Consider the following 17,566-nt stretch of genomic DNA (forward strand, 5'->3'; position numbering starts at 1 on the left):
CATCGGGAGGAGGCGTTGGGTCATCATAATTTCACGACACTACTAGGCGCCCTCTCGGCCCCACGCATCCACAGGTAGACGATAGGGAGCTGTGTCCCATTTCCATCACGTTCTCATCCCCCATGACACAATAACGGTGCATTTTCACGGGCTTCCTTACTCATTGTTTCATGGTTCCTGGCTGTATGGATGTTATGTAAGGTATAGACTCGGGATGCTTAATCAGCTTTCGGACGATCACTGGGCATTAACACTCCGGCTGCCTCTTAAAATGTGCAATCTATTAATGACAAGTATCAGACAGAACCTTAAACTGATCGGAAGCGTTGTGCCAGCCTGTGTGTGGTGGGGCTGAAGTGGGTGGTATCCGGTGCCCTGCAGCCTGACCGGGGGGTTCGCGCTGGACTCTGGAGCCGGGAGCATTGACCCCAGTTTAAATCTGGAGGCCACGATTCACTTGTCGCACTCCGCCGAAAAAAGCGACCGTAGCAGACTGATGCCAGTCGAAGCCGCCACCATTGCACTCTTCCATTTCCAACCGAAGTGCGGACTTCGCTCTTTGTCCTGCACAACCATCTGTTGGTTCTTGAGTTGGATTGAGTTTCCCGTGCCGATGCTTGACTCGGGGCACGCATCTTCTGTCTAAGTGTCTTTTGTAGTTGGCGAGTTCCCCTTTAACCCTGAGGAACAGGCTGGGGTCGAGTCCGAGTTCGGGTCTAGCGAGCGCCGGCCATGAGCACTGACTACACCTACGACGAGGAGGGCTACCTCTGGCCCTTCTTCGTCTTCACGCTCACCCTGATCATTACCGTCCCCCTCACATTCCTCCTCGTCAAGCGGTCGCGAGACCCGGCCGCTTCGTTTCCGCGAATCCAAAGCAACTTCAAACATGCCCATTCGGAGACGATCGACTCCTTGCGCAGGCGGGAGAAGCGCAAAGACAGGAAACTGTGGCTGATCACTGCCGTCGTCGCGGGGTGGGCCATCATGGGCTACATGCTCTACCTCATTCAGACGACCGAGGCGCCCACGCAACAGCTCTGGAACCCCTACGACATCCTGGGCATCTCCGAGTCGGCGACTGAGAAGCAGATCAAGAGCACATACAAGAAGCTCTCGCTCAAGCTGCACCCCGATAAGGCGAGACCGGATCCGTCCAAGAACGAGACGGTCGAAGATCTGAACAGGCGCTATGTCGAGATCTCCAAGGCGTACCAAGCACTGACGGACGAAGAGGTTCGCAACAACTACATCCAGTACGGCAACCCGGATGGAAAGCAGGGGTTCAGCATCAACATTGCGCTGCCTAAGGTCATCGTTTCGGACGGCAATGGCAAGTACGTCGTGCTGGTCTACTCGATGCTCTTCGGCGTCCTGCTGCCCTACCTCGTTGGGTCTTGGTGGTACGGTACGCTCCGGCGTTCCAAGGAGGGCGTCCTCATGGAGAGCGCAAACAGGCTGTTCCGCGAGTACAAGGATAACATTGACGAGGGCGGCGTCGTCACTGCGCTCAGTACCGGGAAGGAGTTCGAGGAGCTCTTTAAGGGAGACAAGGCGGACTCGGGCCTGTCCAAGGTGGAATCCAGAATCCTCGCCGAGGGCGAGCTCACTCCTCTGGCCGGCGGTCTCTCTGTGAAAGACCGGGAGAAGCTGGAGGGTCTGGAAAGCGGCCCGCAACGAAAGGCGCTGGCGCTGCTGTGGGCTTACCTCGGCCGGGTCGAGCTGGACGATGCCGAGTTGAACAAGGCAAAGTTTGCGGTCGCCCCGATTGCGCACTCCCTCACCAAGTCCCTTACCGCCATCTCGCTCGCCTACATGAACACGGGACCGCTTCTCGCCTCGTACTACGCCAGCCAACTCCTGATCCAAGCGCTTCCTCCCAAGTCGTCGCCGCTCCTCCAGCTGCCCTACTTCACGGCCGCCGTCGTCAAGGCTGTCGAGGGCGACTCGCGGATCCACGCCAGCGTGCAAGACTTCATGGACAGGCCAGAGGCCAAGCGGCGCAGCCTTGTCGTTGGCAAGGGCCTCCTCACAGAAGAGCAATACCGCGAGGCCGTCAGCGTGGCCAAGCAGCTCCCTTATCTCCGCGTCGCCAAGGCCTTCTTTAAGGTGACCGGCGAGCGCTTCATCATCCCCTCGTCTCTCGTCACGCTCGTCGTCAAGGGCCGCTTCGTGCCGCCCGGCTGCGAGAAGGTGCCCGAGATCAACCCGGCCGACCTGGAAGACATCGACCCGGCCGAGGACGACCTCGATGCCATCCTCGGCCGCAAGACCAAGAAGCTGGTCGGCAAGGACGAGAAGACGGGCAAGCCAATCGTCGAGTCGGCCGAGGCGGAGCTCATCGCCGCGCCCCTCGCGGCAGCCCCCTACTTCGCGCGCGACCACTCCCCCAGGTGGCACGTCTTCCTGACGGACTCCAAGCAGGGGCGCGTTGCCGTCCCGCCGTTCACATTTGCGCAGTTTGACCGCCCCATCTTCGAGGCCGACGGCAAGACGCCGACCTTTGCCATGCAGACGCTCAAGGCGCAGTTCCAGGCGCCGTCCCAGGCGGGGCACTATACGTTCGTCATGCATGTCGTGTGCGACAGCTATATCGGGTTCGACACCAAGATGGAGGTGACGCTCATTGTGGAGGAGGCGAGCAAGGCTGCCGAGATGGAGGTCGAGGATGAGATTAGTGAGCCGGACGAGGGTGAGTGCTTTTCCCTCTTCTTCTCTTGGTGTTTATTTTGATACTTGTACATCTGATGCTAACACTGGGGGGAACAGACTCCATTGCGGGCATTATGCATGCTGCCAAGGGCGGCCAGCCGAAGAGGAGGAAACCGGCGGCGGCGGAGGACGACGACTCGGACGAGGAGAGCGGCACAGACGATGATGCCGATGATACCAGCGAGACAAACACGGATACTGAGCCGGAGAACTAGACTGGGAATTGGGTTTACTTGATCGATAATTGTTGTACTCAATCAGGTAGTGTACATACGGCGTTATGATCGTGGAGTGTTGTATACCTTCCCTTACTGTGCTGTTAGAAAAGACATGTAGCGCCTGGGTGGCTTCAACCAGTCTATGCACATCCACATATCTTTCATGTAGGCACCGCCCCCACCGGGCTTATGCCACTTGGGGGACTGAGGAGAAAACTGGGCTGCTTTCCGGGCTCACAATACTCCCGGCCGCTCGCATCGGGTCTATCTGTAGTGTGCCTAGGTGTTCTCCTGAGCGAAGCTCACATTCCATCTATATCCACTGACGTAGTTCCACGTTCCACTGATGGTCTTGGTTGCTGACCACGCAGCCAAATGGTGCCCTTTACGGCTACTTCCGCTCATAGGAGCACCTGCAGACACCCGCGGAGCCCGAATACCGCCGAGTCCGACGCAGCGGGTGACTGGTGAGTGACACTGGTCTGGGTCCTGGTGTCTTCGCTTTGGGAGTTCTGTCACCCACTGCAGGTATGGCGCTGTAAAGAACTCGCCGGGTGGGCCGCGGGCCACTCGATCGCGGCGGCGCTTTGCAGCAAACACCGCGCGATGTCGAACACACAAGTATGCCGACACGGGCATCTCCCGCAGGAGATCCAGGTCGGGCAAGTGAGAAACGCGCTCCCGTGAACCGGCTTGTTCAGCCGTCCTTCTCGAAAGCGTCGTTCAGATACCCCACGAAGCTCTCGCGCAGCCGACCCCCCGCTAGCTTCCCGACCGCCTCCAGGCCGATGCCTCCTCGATTAAGTGCCACAAACGCCCTCCGGTACCTCTGAAGCTGCGGCAACCCAACCTTCTTCCCAGGCAATTCGACCACCAACTCCTCCCCGGCCTCGCCCGCACCGGCGTTATTAACCCTTGGCAGGGCGATGACCCCGCCGCCCTCATCCGGCTGCCTCTCCAGGATTTTCTTAACAATATCCTGCGTCTCCCGCTCCAGCACATAGAGATAGTCTCCACCGGGGTCTTTGTCCCGCTGCACTGTCGACTGGTTCGGCTTCACCACCTTCCTCCCCTCGCCGGCAATGGCATCCCATATCTTGTCGAACACCTGCCGCGTCTGCGCCTCATCGTCCTCCCAGACCAGCGTGAACAGCGGCGAGTCCCACCTCGTCATGGGATTGGGCTCCTCGTAGCGAAACACCAGATTCTCCCAGTTGGACGGCTCGTAGGGTTCTTCATCCTCTTCATTCTGCTCTTGTCCGGCCCCCTCGCTTCTCCTTTTCTCCGCCGCGTCCTCATTTCCATTCTGCTGCCCTCCCTGCCCTTCTCTCCTCCTCTGCCGCCTCTCCAACCGCGCCTCATTCACCGCTCTCGCCCTGTCCACGGCACAGCCAACCTGCAGCACGCAGCTCGGCGTGCTGACGTTCTTGGCCTCGCAGAACAGCTGGTACCGCCAGCCCTTGATGTAGTTGAGCCCATCGAGCACGACGATGTCGCGCGGCGAGAGCACGCGCTTGACGGCCGCATACACCGCCGCGCGCGCGTCCTTCTCGGAGGCATTGGCCGACCGCACGTGCGCGGGAAGCTGCGACGGCGACAGGTCGTAGACCGCGCGCGAGATCGACTGGGTCGTGTCGGAGATGAAGTGCAGGCGGTATTTGGGTGGTGGCGCAGAAACGGCGGGTGCGCCCGGAGAGGAGGTGTCGGGGACGGTGGAGATGCGCTTGGACAGGTAGGTGTGCAGTTGTTTGGCGCGGCTTGTTTTGCCTGAGGTTGGCAGGCCGGTTATGATGATGAGCTGTTTTGTGGTGGAGGGGAGTTGTTCGTTAGTGTGGGTCAGCTGGCCCCGGAATGCCATGGAGCGGTAGATGGCGTACGGGCATGTTGGACGATTCGTCCAGGCAAGCGGTACTTGAACTAGTACTCCTCCACAAATACTTCTTTTTTTCTGGTGCTGAGAAGATGTTGTACTGGGAACGCGGGATCACAGGCGCGTGGGAAGAATTATGGCGGGAATGACGATGGAGGGGCAGCTGAGTTTCATGGCCCCACCGAGTTCTCTTACAGTATACTGAACCCTCGATGTTACCTTAAGTCCTTAACAATCCTCAGGGTTTACCGTGCGATCTTGGAATAATGAGATACAAGGAACCTTCAGGTGAATATCGTCATGCCAACACGGCCCATATTACGGATGTAAACACATTTCTTTGCTCAAAGAGTGAATGTAGATGGGGGCAATCCCTAAATCCAATGGAGTCCCATTTCCACATGCTCGCTGTTCTCAACTTCTCATTGGTTGATGTGCAAATACATGCTCCAACATCATTCTCGGAACTTGTAGTCTTGTATAGTACAGATACATACGTTATATGGCTACTACCTTGTTTTAGGGGACTAGTCATGGCCGGTAAAGTTCACTGTCCGGAAAGATACGAGGCATCGCATCATCACATATGTCTGAGCCCTGAGGACTGAGGGTTTGGGGACTTGGCGACTTACACATCTAGTCGCACCAGAGCTTGTCTTCCTTGTCCCGTCGTTTCCGTCTGTCGAAGGGCGTCCCGGCGTGCATGTATACGTGATGCGATACATCTCTCAGAGGTACACGCGATGCTCTTCCTTGCAGGTAGGGCTGTGCTAGCCACGTGTCGCGGCACCGATGGTGTGGTAGACACAAGACCAGCTGATATGTCGGTACTGCTGGTATTGTACGTTGCACAGCAGAGACATGAGTGTATTGTACGGCTACCTATCTTATGTATTAGGAGGTACTTATCTACCTTACCTACTTCGTATTTTTTTCGGCTGGAATCCCTCACGCAGTCGGTATGTGAGTGGCTTGCGTGCTAGATTCACGGCTGATCTGATTCCAACCCTGCGAGATAGCTTTTGCCTCTCACGTAAGGCTGACAGTGGCACGAAAGAGATGGGTGGGTGAGCGCCTGGAAACAGTGACATGCCTATACCACATCCGCTGGAGCATTCCAACCATCGAATCGCTCTGAGTTTCTTCTCTCGGTGCTCGGTTGAGTTAGAGCAATACTTAGCTAGGCGGTGTCGCGAAGTCAATCTCATGTAAGGACGAATATAGCTACGGTACTACCGTAAGCGTGATGTATGTACTAGTACTATTGCCCGTAGAAGAGAAGCCAAGCTGTTTCTGCTGAGTCTACAGCTGCACAGTTGGGAGGTCGGCGTTGAGATGCTGCATTACTGCTGGCCCAAGTGCTTGTGAGGTTTCATTCAATCTCATCCATCTGACCCGGGACTGTGGATGGACAGGGACAACCCGGCTGAGTCACCGGATTATCCCTGCTCCAAGAGTCCAGACTCATTCGGGGTGTGGGGGGAATTGGTTCAGGTTCGGGCCGTGCCAAGAGTCGAGCTACACTAGGTCCGACTTAAAATCTAATTCTGTGACTGCCCCAGAGCCACAGAGGATCGCGGTATTGGATTGTTGCTACGTTACATGAGCGATACGGGAAGAGCTTCTTCACCGCTGGTTTTGTCGTCCGCATGACGATGCTTTAGCCACGAGGTGGAGGAATCTGCGTGCTGGTACTTGGCGTTGAGGCTCGGTTGCAACCACGACGGTCTCGCGGCCCGATCGGCTGCTGTCGGGCCCCTGATCAGGCGGCGGTCGTCTCCCGCTCAACTCCATCCCACGCTCCAGCCACCACCAGCGTACCGGGTGAAGGCGGAACATGCGCACCCAGTCTGCGGGTCTCCTCCAGCGCGAGATATAGCAATCAAGCTATTCTTATAATCATCAAGGCCGTGTCCAATGAAGTTACGAAAAGTTGCGTTTCAAGGATCAAGCACAGCAAGGTAGGTATGTACAAATGAACAGCATGGTCCGTGCTGTATAAACTTGCAACTATGATCTGAGCACTACTCCGTATTGGGCGCCTTTCCTGTGTGGGGCTTGTGTAGGGCTGTGTGACACCAAGGAAAGGTACCTGAGGTATGTGGTAGGTCCCTTCGTAGCATCCGGAGGATCTGCGTGAATTTCGAACCCGCGCCGCCCTATGGACAAATTTGCCGGATCGGGACGCCGAAAGGGAGCCGAGAGCAACTACAATCCCGGGGATTCCTCGTGTCCCATCTGATAGAGCGGAAACTAAGTAGTAACTGGCGCCTCTTCAGGAGCCTAGCTCGCCTAGATAGTGTAAAAACTCTAGCAAGTGTGCTTTTAGAAGATCTTCCCGTTGAATTTGCAATTGGTTGATGGTCGTTTCGGCTCGGCCGCCGAAAACCTCGGCCACCGTTAGGCTTCGGCTCTCTCAAAGGACCGCTCCCGCTGTCTCATCTTACACTACTGTTTCTGCCTCCACCTGGAATCCGTCAATTGGTGCACAGTCGTGAATTATTGATATACATACCTTCGGTACCTACGGCGCTGTCTGTCCGATGTTCAACGGCTCCATCTAAATATCGCCGCCATCCGTTCTCGTCCAACGGTCTCGCCAAGCTTCGTACACGAGCTCCTGCTAGCGTCCCATGTTCTGGGGTTGCGGCCGTTCTGGACACTTCCGTGCCATCATGACGGGCAACCCAGCCCCGGGCACCGCTATGTTTCAGTGGGTAACGGGTCGCTCTGGCCCAGTTCCGTCACCCGCGGATGGACAGCCACGAATAAGAGTCCTTCCCGCCTCGATGCCACCTCTACAACGTGTGGACATCATCCAAGGTTCCGAACCTTGCACTCTGGTTCGGACGTACATCCTGTGGTATAGCTGCCAGCCGCGAGTCAGCCAAATATTCTGGAAGAATTCCCGATGCAGACACTGCAGTGTTGCATGTTGGCGCGCACGCAGGTAGGTATGTGGCGAGTTGTGCCCCTCATCGCTTGATACGACGCATGGGAACGAATGGAGAGTGTGGAGATCATTTTAACGTTAAGCTTTCTGGAGCCGCTAACTGCTGGGAAGCCTCGCCAAGACGCGCTAATGTCCCTAGCGCGGCCAAAATGCCTTCGCACAGGTATCCCGAATAGGAAATACCCCTGCTCTCTCCCCCGCGATGCGGAGCCCGTGGTTAGCCCAGTACTTGCACATCTGTTCAGTCGTTGACCTCAACCCACGCGGTTGCTGCTCGCATTCCCTTCGCCATGACCGCCACAAGCGCCAGCCAGGGTCCGCGGGCCTTGTGTATCCGGGTAACTGGAGGCTGTGGGCAGAGATCCAGGGGCTGTGTCTCGATTCATCGATTCATCAGGCTTTCTCCTGGCGGGCAGCTGCTTGGCGCATCGCTCGACACCCGCCACGACTGCAATGCGCCTGACCCAATGAGCCCTTCGCTCGACGAATTGACTCAGGAGATTGCAGAAGCTCGGGTTAAGTAAGGTGTACCGCGCCGAGCATATTTGATCCAGCCGCCCAGGAACTGCAGCACACCAGGCCCAGCTTAAGAAGTCGTCAACGGCCAGGCTTTTCCACAGGCTCTGTTCAAGGCGTATTTCCACGCACCACACTTCGATCAGAGAGACACAACGACCCAAGGCGCGATCAGTAGTACTACACAGCTGACGGCTTGTGTGTCCCGTGCTCCAGCCCCGTCCCTCCGTCCCGGAGATAGATCCGCTCTGCGACTGGTCCTGCCGAGCCTTGTGCCGGGTGCCTGGTGCCTGGTGCCTGGAATTAGCACGCGGCGACGTTTGCCCTTTGCGGGATCTGCCGTCAAGCTCCTTTGACGGATGGTACGGAGGAGATCTATACTACTGCGCCGCCACACGCGTCGTCTTCGCCCGAGTCGATCCTTCTCCTGCCAAAATGGTCTATTGCGGGAAGCCAAGCAAGGGGTGTTCCAACTGCCGCGAGCGCAAGATACGCGTAAGTTCGCTTTCGCTTCATGACAATGGCTTCGCCACGCGGACCACCTTCCCCTCTTCGACTATCCTTCTCGTTTTCGACGAAGTGGGACGTCGTCTTGGAAATATATCACGTCTTCGGCCCGCCAGCCTGCTGACAACAGTTGAAGTGCGACCAGAAAGAACCGGGTTGTGGGCAGTGCGAGAAGAGACAGCAAAAATGCCCCGGCTACCGCAACCTCGTGGACCTCATGTTCCGCGACGAGAGTTCCCATGTGATCAAGAAGGCAAAGGCGAGGGCCCGTAAGAAGGCCAACCTCGGCATCTCGCGGCCCGCGACGCCCTCTGGTTCCGAAGGCCGCTTGTCCCTTACACCCGAGCCTCGCGGCAGACCATTGTCCCTGATCGTCCCTCCTACTCCTCTCGGGGGCAGCCCGGCCAGCCGAAGCCCAGAATTTCACGACGATTGCAACATGCTAATGTCGCCTGATTCGGGAAGCTGGCCGTTAACGCCGCCAATGGCCCAGTTCTACACCCTTGCGCCAAGCTGTCAAGAAAGGGGGTTTGCCTGGTTCTTAGCGCGATACGTCAATGCGGACGAGACGGCATCCCATCAGAGGTTCGACTTCCTTCGAGAGGTTTGGAAGCCTTCGTCGTCGGAGCCCCAGGTCGACAGCGTTCTCGCAAGCATGACTGCCGTCGGCCTGATGGGATTGGCGAGCACGACACGGGCGCCCGATCTCATGGAGGCCGCCAGAAAGTCATACGGAACGGCGCTCCGGTTGGTCAACCACGCACTACAGGATCCGGTGGAACCTGTCAAGGACAGCACAATGCTGTCCGTCCTCATCCTCGGCGTGTTTGAGATGATGACAGAAAATACATCAGTTGAGGCGTTTCAGAAACATGTCAACGGCGCCGCGGCGCTCGCACGGCTGCGCGGACCGGCACAGTTCCAAACGCGGGCCGGACGAAGGATGTTCTCAATGTTGTGCCAGAGAACTCTCATCAGCTGTGCGCAACGAAATATGCCCATGCCCGACTTCTTGATCGAGCTGTGGCACGAAATGTCCAGGACATCGAGGCCGGGAAATCCGACTGAACAGTTAATGCCACTCCAGTGGCAGATACTGCAACTACGCTATGAGATGAAGAGCGGGCTTCTAACAGATACCCAGACCATCGTGGAACGCCTGCTTTCCCTTGACCAGGAATTCGAGAACCTGGCTGCACAGCTACCGCCATCTTGGAAATACCGAACATTCCAAGTAAAACAATACCACCCGGCCGTCTTTTCCGGCATCTGCCACCAGTACTCGGCCCTCCACCACGCCAACATATGGAACCACATCCGCACAAGCCGCATCCTCCTCCTCGAAACCATCCTCTCCGAAATCTCCCATGACCTCTCCAGCTTCGCCCCGACCCTTGACTCCGCGCGATATCTCGAGGAGTACCATAAAGTCCGCAGGAGGCTCAAGTACATGGTCCGCGACGTCAGCGCCAGCGTGCCGCAACAGCTCGGCCTCATGAACGCCGGTGACGGCAGCATAGGCAGCGCGGACGACGACTCGGCGCCCATCGCAACCGTCGAGATCCTCCAGACACCCTCCCCACCGACCTCCCCTTCCTCGCGATCCTCCGACTCGGGCAGCACCATCTACAGCCCCCTGTCCGCCACAACTCCTTCTCACCCACCAACACCGCGCTCGTCGGGCCTCACCATTCTCGACGTCACGCACGCCGCTGGCAACCCGCAGGAGGAAGCGGAGCGGTACATGCTCCTCGTCTCGGCCACCAGCACCGTGGTGTGGCCGTTTTTTGTCGTGGGCATGTCGACGGCGTGCGGGGCCGAGATGCGCGCCTATGTGATCGGGAGGTTGAGGACGCTGTACATGGAGACGGGGATACGGCAGGCGGATGCGGTAGCGAATCTGTTGGAGGAGCATGAGCTGTCTACTACGGCGATGCCGAGCCATCCAGAAGCGGGATGGCTGGACATGCAGCTGCGGACGGGGTCGGGGCTGGAGGAAGGGGAAGGCCCCGCCGTGATGTCCATGGTGGGGGAGGAGTTCGGCCTTGGTCTGATGCATCTGCCGGGACCTGGCGGGGGCGTATTGAAACCCGAATTTGACATGGTCTGGGTTTAAAGAAACAGGCTGATGGAGTGGTATGACGCGGGGATTGAAACTCGGGTCTTGAAAGGGGGACAACGAAAAGGACGGACGGAGCCAAGTGATACCAAGGGTGGATGGAATTGCATAGCGTGTACATATTTTGGATATCGTATATACCAGCTGGGAGTTTTGCAGCCCCATGAATGAAACCCAGATCTGACTGAATGGATCAAATCCCCTTTTCCCACCAAACGCCGCGCCATGCTTTATACATTTGACTAGGTAGGTAACAACCCATTCCCTTCTTTACCACGAATCAAAATTCCCAAACCCTCCCATCTTGACCTTCTTCTTGACCGGCCCTTCCCAGGTCTCCACGTCCCCCACCTGCTCCCAACCTCCAATCTCCTCCGTTCGCGCACCAGCGACCGCACTCTTGAGATACTTCCCAACCCTCGAGGCCCGTGCATCCTCCACAACAACCCCGTCAGCCCGGATCCTCTTGCCCGTCCAGGTCGTCCGATCGTCCTCGTCGCCACCCTTCCTCTTGACCTCTTCTTTCGCCGCCTCCTCCTTCTCCCGCTCCTTCTTCTCCTTCAAGAACTCCTCAAACGGATCAATCAGCACCACGACATCCTTGATCCGGATCTCCTCCAGCGGCCTGTTCGTCCCTTCCTCAACCGGCACCTTCTCCATGGCGGTGAGCGTCGTGTCGACGCCCTCGACCACGCGGCCGAACACGGTGTGCTTGCGATCGAGGTGCTTCGCGGGGCGGTAGGTGATGTAGAACTGCGACGAGTTGGTGTTCTTCCCGCGGTTGGCGAGCGCCACCACGCCCCGAGCGTCGTGCACGTGGGGGCCTTCCAGCTCGTCGGCGAAGGTCTTGCCCCAGATGGATTGTCCGCCGCGGCCCGTCCCCGTCGGGTCGCCGCCCTGGATCATGAAGTTGCGGATGTTGCGGTGGAAGGTCACGCCGCGGTAGTAGCCCTTTTGCGAGAGCCGCAGGAAGTTCCACACTGCTTTGGGCGCCGTTTCGGTGTGTAGTTCAAGGGTTAAGGGCCCGAGGTTGGTGTCCAGCCGCGCGTAGCCTTTGTGCTTGATCCGTTTGGGCTTCAGCATCCATTCTTCGTCCGAGAGCAGGGCGCGCTCTCCAGAGGTTTCCGGGGTGAGCCCCGTCGAGGTGAAGGACGCGGCGGCCCGGCCGGTGGTGTATGCTGCTGCGTTGGGTGCGATTTTCTTCTCGATTATGGAGGGGGCGCGGGCGGTAGGGGTGGACGAGGTGGGCTTGGAGTGGGCGGCGGTTAATGATCTGGTGATCCGGTTGACGTCGCCGCCGGCTTCGCGGGCCTGGCGGGCGCGCTCGACGGCTTCCTTCGCCCGCAGCACCTTGTCGCCTATCCGGCCGAGCGCGTTGATGTTGATGCTCCCTTGCTGGCGTTGCTCTTCTTGTTCCTTCGTCGGCAGCGCTTCCTGGCCGTCTTGGAGGTACTTGAACTGGCTGAGGTCGCGACTGGCTGCGTTCTGCGGGTCCTGCAGCGTGATGATGTCCTTGCGCCCAAACTCGACGTCGTCGACCAGGTCGCGCCACATCTTGGCCTTGATGTTCATGCGCTCGATGGTCTCCCAGGCGAACACATTGGCGTAGTTGCCGTGTCGGACAGCAACGATGTGCGTGTTGTCGGTGAGCACCTTGAACGTAACCGGGTCGATAAAATCCCCCTTGCCGTCAGACGGAGCGCCATTGCCGTCGTTAGTCCCGGCTGCATCGGCGTTGCGCGTGAAATTGAGGCGGATCAGGTCTTTCGCGGCGAGCGGTTTGCCGTCGACAGGGTTCGTCCCGTGCTTTTCCAACCACGCACCAATGACTTCGACATCGAATATCGTGCCGGACGGCGTGCAGACGGGGTTCTTGAAAGGCTGGAGGCTGGCGGCGCAGAAGTTGAAGGGGAGGCGCTTGAAGCCTGCATGAGCAGCGCCTCCACTGCGCTGCGCGCGTGAACCGGCATTGGCGCCGACGCTGGCGCCGTAGGCATCTGACGATGACCACTCGGAGTGTGTAATGTAGAGCTTATCGGTGCCTTTTCCCATGTCGCCGGCGAGGAAAGAGTCAGGAAGGAAAAAGGAAAACAGCCGACAACAAATGACAATGAATTGATGTGACTGTGTAGATGGTAAGGTACCTAGGGTAGTCGTTATCTTATCGATCAGCCGCACGGTTATTACCCGTATCATAATACGGTATGGATCAGCTGTGGATCCCTTGACGTTACGGTTGGAGTCGCAACCTCAAGCTTGCGCAACATCCCGCAGAGGCCGACAGCTAGATCCTGGTGTTAACAAGAGGAGCTTTCGACTCGAGTTGCCATATCATCTCAACCTCAGTCTGTGCAGCTGGGCACGCACCCGTCCGTAATATCGCAACGGCCCGAAACATCCATGACGGATCCCGCCGGTTTTGCTCTTTAAGGCCCCAAGGCGCAAGCTGTTGCTTCTCGGACAAGGTCGCCCTAGCACCCCCTGACAGAACGGGAATCCGGAACATCAACACCACAGCCCGAGGCCTCCGGACCTCAGCACGCAACCGACCATGAGGCGCTGGGCGTACGCTTTTCTATTACTGGCGTTGTCCGTATGGACAACAGCCGCGCTGGAAGTGAAATTGGTGAGCGCTGGGATTGTTTCCCGTCGTCTGGAAACCAACTGCTAACGCGAGCGGCGATAACAGGGCCCGTCAGACAACCAACGATGCGCCGGTTTGTTCGACCCGTCGTAACGCCCCCTAATGCCGAGTCTGACCGTATATAGGCATGTATAGCAAGAAGTCGTGGGGCGGCCCGGTCGACCCGTACATTCGTGTCAAGTTTACCGACGTTGGCAAGGACCAGGGCGACGACCCTATCGTCAGCTTGCTTATCTTCGACTGGATGGACCAGGACTATATCGGGATAGACACGCCGGATGACCCGCAGAAGATCGGCATCTGCGAGCCGCAGTACGTCGAGGCCGGGTTCTGCAACCAGACCGACATTGGCAAGTTCATCCTCTCGCCCAACGCCACCGAGAAGTCGGTCAACTATATCTTGACCAAGGCGATGCACCTGAAAGACTCGGCGCCGATCAAGTATCCCATCACCAAGACGGGCTACTTCTGCGTGGTGACCGAGAACTTCCCGCTGGGTTCAGACGGCGCCTATGAGGCCATCGTCGAATTCCGTAACGCCTATGGCGAGCTCCCCGCCACCCAGATCCCGAAGCTGCCGTTCTATGGAGGGATAACGATCGCCTATGCCGTGGTCCTGGTCTTCTGGGGGTTCCTCTACTTCCAGCACCGGACGGACATTTGTAGGTTGCGGCCGTCTCTTCCCGTGGTATCCCCTGCTGACTGTCCGCAGTGGCCGTGCAGAACTATATAACGGCGATTCTCATCTTCCTTGTCATCGAGATGCTGATGACTTGGGGCTTTTACGGTATGTCTCTTAGCGACCTTCTCACCCCGCCCTCCCTCTGAGCCAGCTGCTGATGGCGCACTAGACTACCTCAACAGGAACGGCTCGAACGTCGGCTCCCAGGTCTTGCTGGTGGTGGTCGCCGTCCTCAACGCGGCCCGCAACTCGTTCTCCTTCTTCCTCCTCCTCATCGTCTGCATGGGCTATGGCGTGGTCAAGCCCACGCTGGGCCGCACCATGATCTACGTGCGGTGGCTCGCCATTGCCCACTTCGTCTTTGGCATCGTCTACGCCATCACCAGCTTGGTTGTCAACCCGGATAGCGCCGGCCCCTTCGTACTGCTCATTGTGCTCCCCTTGGCCGGCACGCTCACCGCCTTCTACGTCTGGACGCTGAACTCGCTCAACGCCACGCTCAAGGACCTGCGCGAGCGCAAGCAGCACGTCAAGGAATTCATGTACCGCAAGCTGTGGTGGTGCATCCTGCTCTCCATCCTCGTCATCTTCGGCTTCTTCTTCTTCAACTCGTTCTCCTTCGCGTCCGCCCGCGACCCGGACTACGTCCCTTTCCACTGGAAGACGCGCTGGTTCGTGCTCGACGGCTGGCTCAACATTGTGTACTTTGCAGACGTGGCCTTCATCGCCTACGTCTGGCGGCCGACGGCGAACAACCGGCGCTTCGCCATGAGCGACGAGATCGCGCAGGAGGACGACGGGACCTTTGAGATTGCCAATCTGGATATTGGGAACCCGGATGAGTCGGATGATGAGGAGGCGCGGGTGGAGAGTGCGAAGCAACCGCAGAATGGTGGTACTACGGCGCCCGCGGCTGGCGGCCAGTCTGCTTCTGGAAGCAGGCAACAACCGCAGCAGCAGCGGTCTCAACCGGCCGCGGCCGCGAGCAAATCACCAAGGGAGTCGCTTGATGGCGAGACAATCTTTGCCGTGGGCGAGGACGGGGATAAATTCTCGGACGACGAGAGCGGGGAAGAATCCGGCCTCGTGCGGGCAAGGAAGTAGAGGAGTCGGGCTTTTCTAGACAGTCGCGGAGAGGGAGGCTTTCAGTTAGTACCGAGAGTTCAAAACGGGTGGACAATTGATGGGATAGCCGAAGTTTGAAATTCCATTGTAATGTACTATAGTGACGGGTGGCGTTGGCGGAGGGCATTTTTGGTATTCACTATTTGCATCATGTTATCTCAGGGATACTGTGGTAATATAAACAGACTGTGGTGACGGTCATGACGGCCAATGTTCTAATGGTGACCGGATATTCGACTAAACTTCCATTGTGCCGGCCAGGGTAGATCTTCATCTGAGTACCGTTTAACCTAGGTGTGTATCTTGTACCAATTAGACCTCTACCACGGCCTAGTACTAGTAGTAGTGTACCTAAGGACGCTCCATATCAACACACGCCGGACCCTTGTGTAATGTACCTGATCCCCTTTCTCGTCGACCGTAGGGCTTCCTAAGGCTGTACATGCATGGCGGAAATAAAACCGTTGAACCCAGTCTAAGAAAGCCCATTACGATGCCGCGTCTCACGCAGCAGGAACATCACCCCCGAATCCGACCGGCCGCCGCCGCCCCTCATTCTCAGGCAGGATCGCCAACGCCTTGTACACCTTGCCCATCCCGCCGGGGCCCCTATCAACAAGCCTACTCATCGCCCTCTCCACATCCTCTTTCTTCAGCTTCTTCTTCCCATCTTCCCCACCACCATTCCCGACCGAGTCGCCGTCCTTGGTAATCAGCGTCTCCACCCGTTCCCGAATGCCCATCATCTCCAAGAAATCAGCCTGTGACACAGGGCCGTGCACCTCGACCCCGTCGCTGGCCCGCGTCGCTGCCTCGGCGAGCGCGGCAAAATCCACGTCGGCGCTGAGGTCTGTCAGGCCAGGCTCCGCGAAGGGGCTGACCCGTCTGTGGCGGCGGATGCCGCGGAGAGAGTTTGTCGGGATGGAGCCGTCACCCGGGCCGTAGTCGAGGATCAGGGCGGCGCCGGAGGGTTTGCGCTTGGGATGTTGCGGGGAGCCGCCGATGCGGGCGGCGAAGTCGGCGGCGTAGAGCGACAGGTCGGGACAGATTTCTAGGAGGGCGCCGGCGCCGACTGTCGTTTTGAGCGCGCGGTAGCGAGGCGAGGACTCGGGAAGGTAGAGGGAGTGGCGTGTCGAGGTCGGGGAGAGGGTTAACTGGAAGTCGGGGGGCGGAGTGTCGCGGGATTGGGAGGCGGGTGTGTTGAGGGAGGCGTGGGTCGACCCTGGCGGTGTTGGGGAAACGACCATCTCGCGCCATTCGAGGGTTGGGTGCGAGGTCTTGGTGGAGGGAGAGGACGTGTCGGACGGAGAGGGAGGCCTGGCTTGGGTTGCGGGGACCGAGACCAGCTGGAAGGCGTGGATCGGAAGGGCGTCGAAGAATTCATGTGCCATGATGAAAGGCATTTTCTCAGCGGCTGGAAGGCGCGTTAGAGGCCGCGAGAACGGCTAATGGGTGGGTGGATGTCTGGGACTTACTAATGGGAATGGACTTGATCGTCTCGGTCCAGACAATGGGCAGTGCGTTGTACTTGCACACGCTGTGGTAGCCGACCTTGGACTCGGTCATGGGCGCATTCTCGCCGCAAAGGAGGTTCTTTTGGGCCATTCTGAGTTCCGGACTCGCCTCGACCATGTAGATAGCGTCGATGCTGTTAGCCATCGCCGGGAATCTCTGTATGGTCCGCAGCATGTCGTCCATCAGGGTGCCACGGCCGGGCCCGACCTCGATCAGCTCGACGCCGCGGCTCTGACGGCCCTGGGCAATCCATTCGGCCACGAACCAGATACCGCAGAGCTCACCAAAAACCTGCGAGATTTCGGGCGATGTCACGAAGTCACCCTTGACGCCGAACTGGTCGCGGCCCTCTTCGAGGGCGCCCGTGTAGTAACCGCCAATGTCCGCAGTCAGACACATGCGCATGTAGCTGGCGAGTGGCACGGGGCCGGTTGTCTGAATATGTGTAAGCTGCTGGCGCCGAGATATGTCGGATAAAGTGAGTGAGTGGAAGCACACCTCGATGGCTGCTGCCAATTGCTTGGCCAGAGGGGTCGACCATTTCCTCCCACCATGTTCTAGCTCCCCATCTTGGTCTCGCTCTTTCTGGGACACTGCTCGGGCGGAAATATTGCGTTGTTGTGATACCAAGGTCAAAGCATCAAAACCCGGTCTTGAGCTCAAGGTTGGCCTCAAGCTGCGGATTGAGCCAAGAGCACTTCTCTC

At 58.2% G+C, this 17,566-nt stretch overlaps 6 protein-coding genes across 6 annotated transcripts; 3 read left to right on the forward strand and 3 right to left on the reverse strand.

Annotated features, from left to right (window-relative positions):
- Positions 1 to 578: 578 nt before the first annotated feature.
- On the forward strand, positions 579 to 3,023 carry B0T15DRAFT_316578 (Sec63 Brl domain-containing protein). Its single transcript, XM_062863999.1, has 2 exons — positions 579 to 2,692; positions 2,770 to 3,023. The coding sequence occupies exons 1-2, from the start codon at positions 733 to 735 to the stop codon at positions 2,925 to 2,927; spliced, it is 2,118 nt and encodes a 705-aa protein (XP_062717354.1). The 5' UTR covers positions 579 to 732; the 3' UTR covers positions 2,928 to 3,023.
- Positions 3,024 to 3,627: 604 nt separating this feature from the next.
- On the reverse strand, positions 3,628 to 4,813 carry B0T15DRAFT_487817 (chromatin associated protein KTI12; the record flags this gene model as incomplete). Its single annotated transcript, XM_062866461.1, has 2 exons — positions 3,628 to 4,728; positions 4,808 to 4,813. 2 exons carry the CDS (start codon positions 4,811 to 4,813, stop codon positions 3,628 to 3,630), a joined length of 1,107 nt encoding a protein of 368 aa, XP_062717355.1.
- A 4,339-nt stretch (positions 4,814 to 9,152) lies between these two features.
- On the forward strand, positions 9,153 to 11,024 carry B0T15DRAFT_544047 (uncharacterized protein). Its single transcript, XM_062870040.1, has one exon. It carries the CDS (start codon positions 9,216 to 9,218, stop codon positions 10,890 to 10,892), a length of 1,677 nt encoding a protein of 558 aa, XP_062717356.1. The 5' UTR covers positions 9,153 to 9,215; the 3' UTR covers positions 10,893 to 11,024.
- Positions 11,025 to 13,120, reverse strand: B0T15DRAFT_544048 (uncharacterized protein). Its single transcript, XM_062870041.1, has one exon. The coding sequence runs from the start codon at positions 13,089 to 13,091 to the stop codon at positions 11,166 to 11,168; it is 1,926 nt and encodes a 641-aa protein (XP_062717357.1). The 5' UTR covers positions 13,092 to 13,120; the 3' UTR covers positions 11,025 to 11,165.
- Position 13,121: 1 nt separating this feature from the next.
- B0T15DRAFT_577868 (membrane protein-like protein) lies at positions 13,122 to 15,555 on the forward strand. Its single transcript, XM_062871075.1, has 5 exons — positions 13,122 to 13,521; positions 13,585 to 13,612; positions 13,665 to 14,201; positions 14,252 to 14,326; positions 14,391 to 15,555. Exons 1-5 carry the CDS (start codon positions 13,447 to 13,449, stop codon positions 15,323 to 15,325), a joined length of 1,650 nt encoding a protein of 549 aa, XP_062717358.1. The 5' UTR covers positions 13,122 to 13,446; the 3' UTR covers positions 15,326 to 15,555.
- A 294-nt stretch (positions 15,556 to 15,849) lies between these two features.
- B0T15DRAFT_405276 (putative S-adenosyl-L-methionine-dependent methyltransferase-domain-containing protein) lies at positions 15,850 to 17,266 on the reverse strand (the record flags this gene model as incomplete). Its single annotated transcript, XM_062865289.1, has 2 exons — positions 15,850 to 16,760; positions 16,822 to 17,266. 2 exons carry the CDS (start codon positions 17,264 to 17,266, stop codon positions 15,850 to 15,852), a joined length of 1,356 nt encoding a protein of 451 aa, XP_062717359.1.
- Between the last annotated feature and the right edge of the window lie 300 nt (positions 17,267 to 17,566).

Source organism: Chaetomium strumarium, assembly GCF_033439665.1.
Source record: "Chaetomium strumarium strain CBS 333.67 chromosome Unknown B0T15scaffold_8, whole genome shotgun sequence".
Lineage (NCBI taxonomy): Eukaryota > Fungi > Ascomycota > Sordariomycetes > Sordariales > Chaetomiaceae > Chaetomium > Chaetomium strumarium.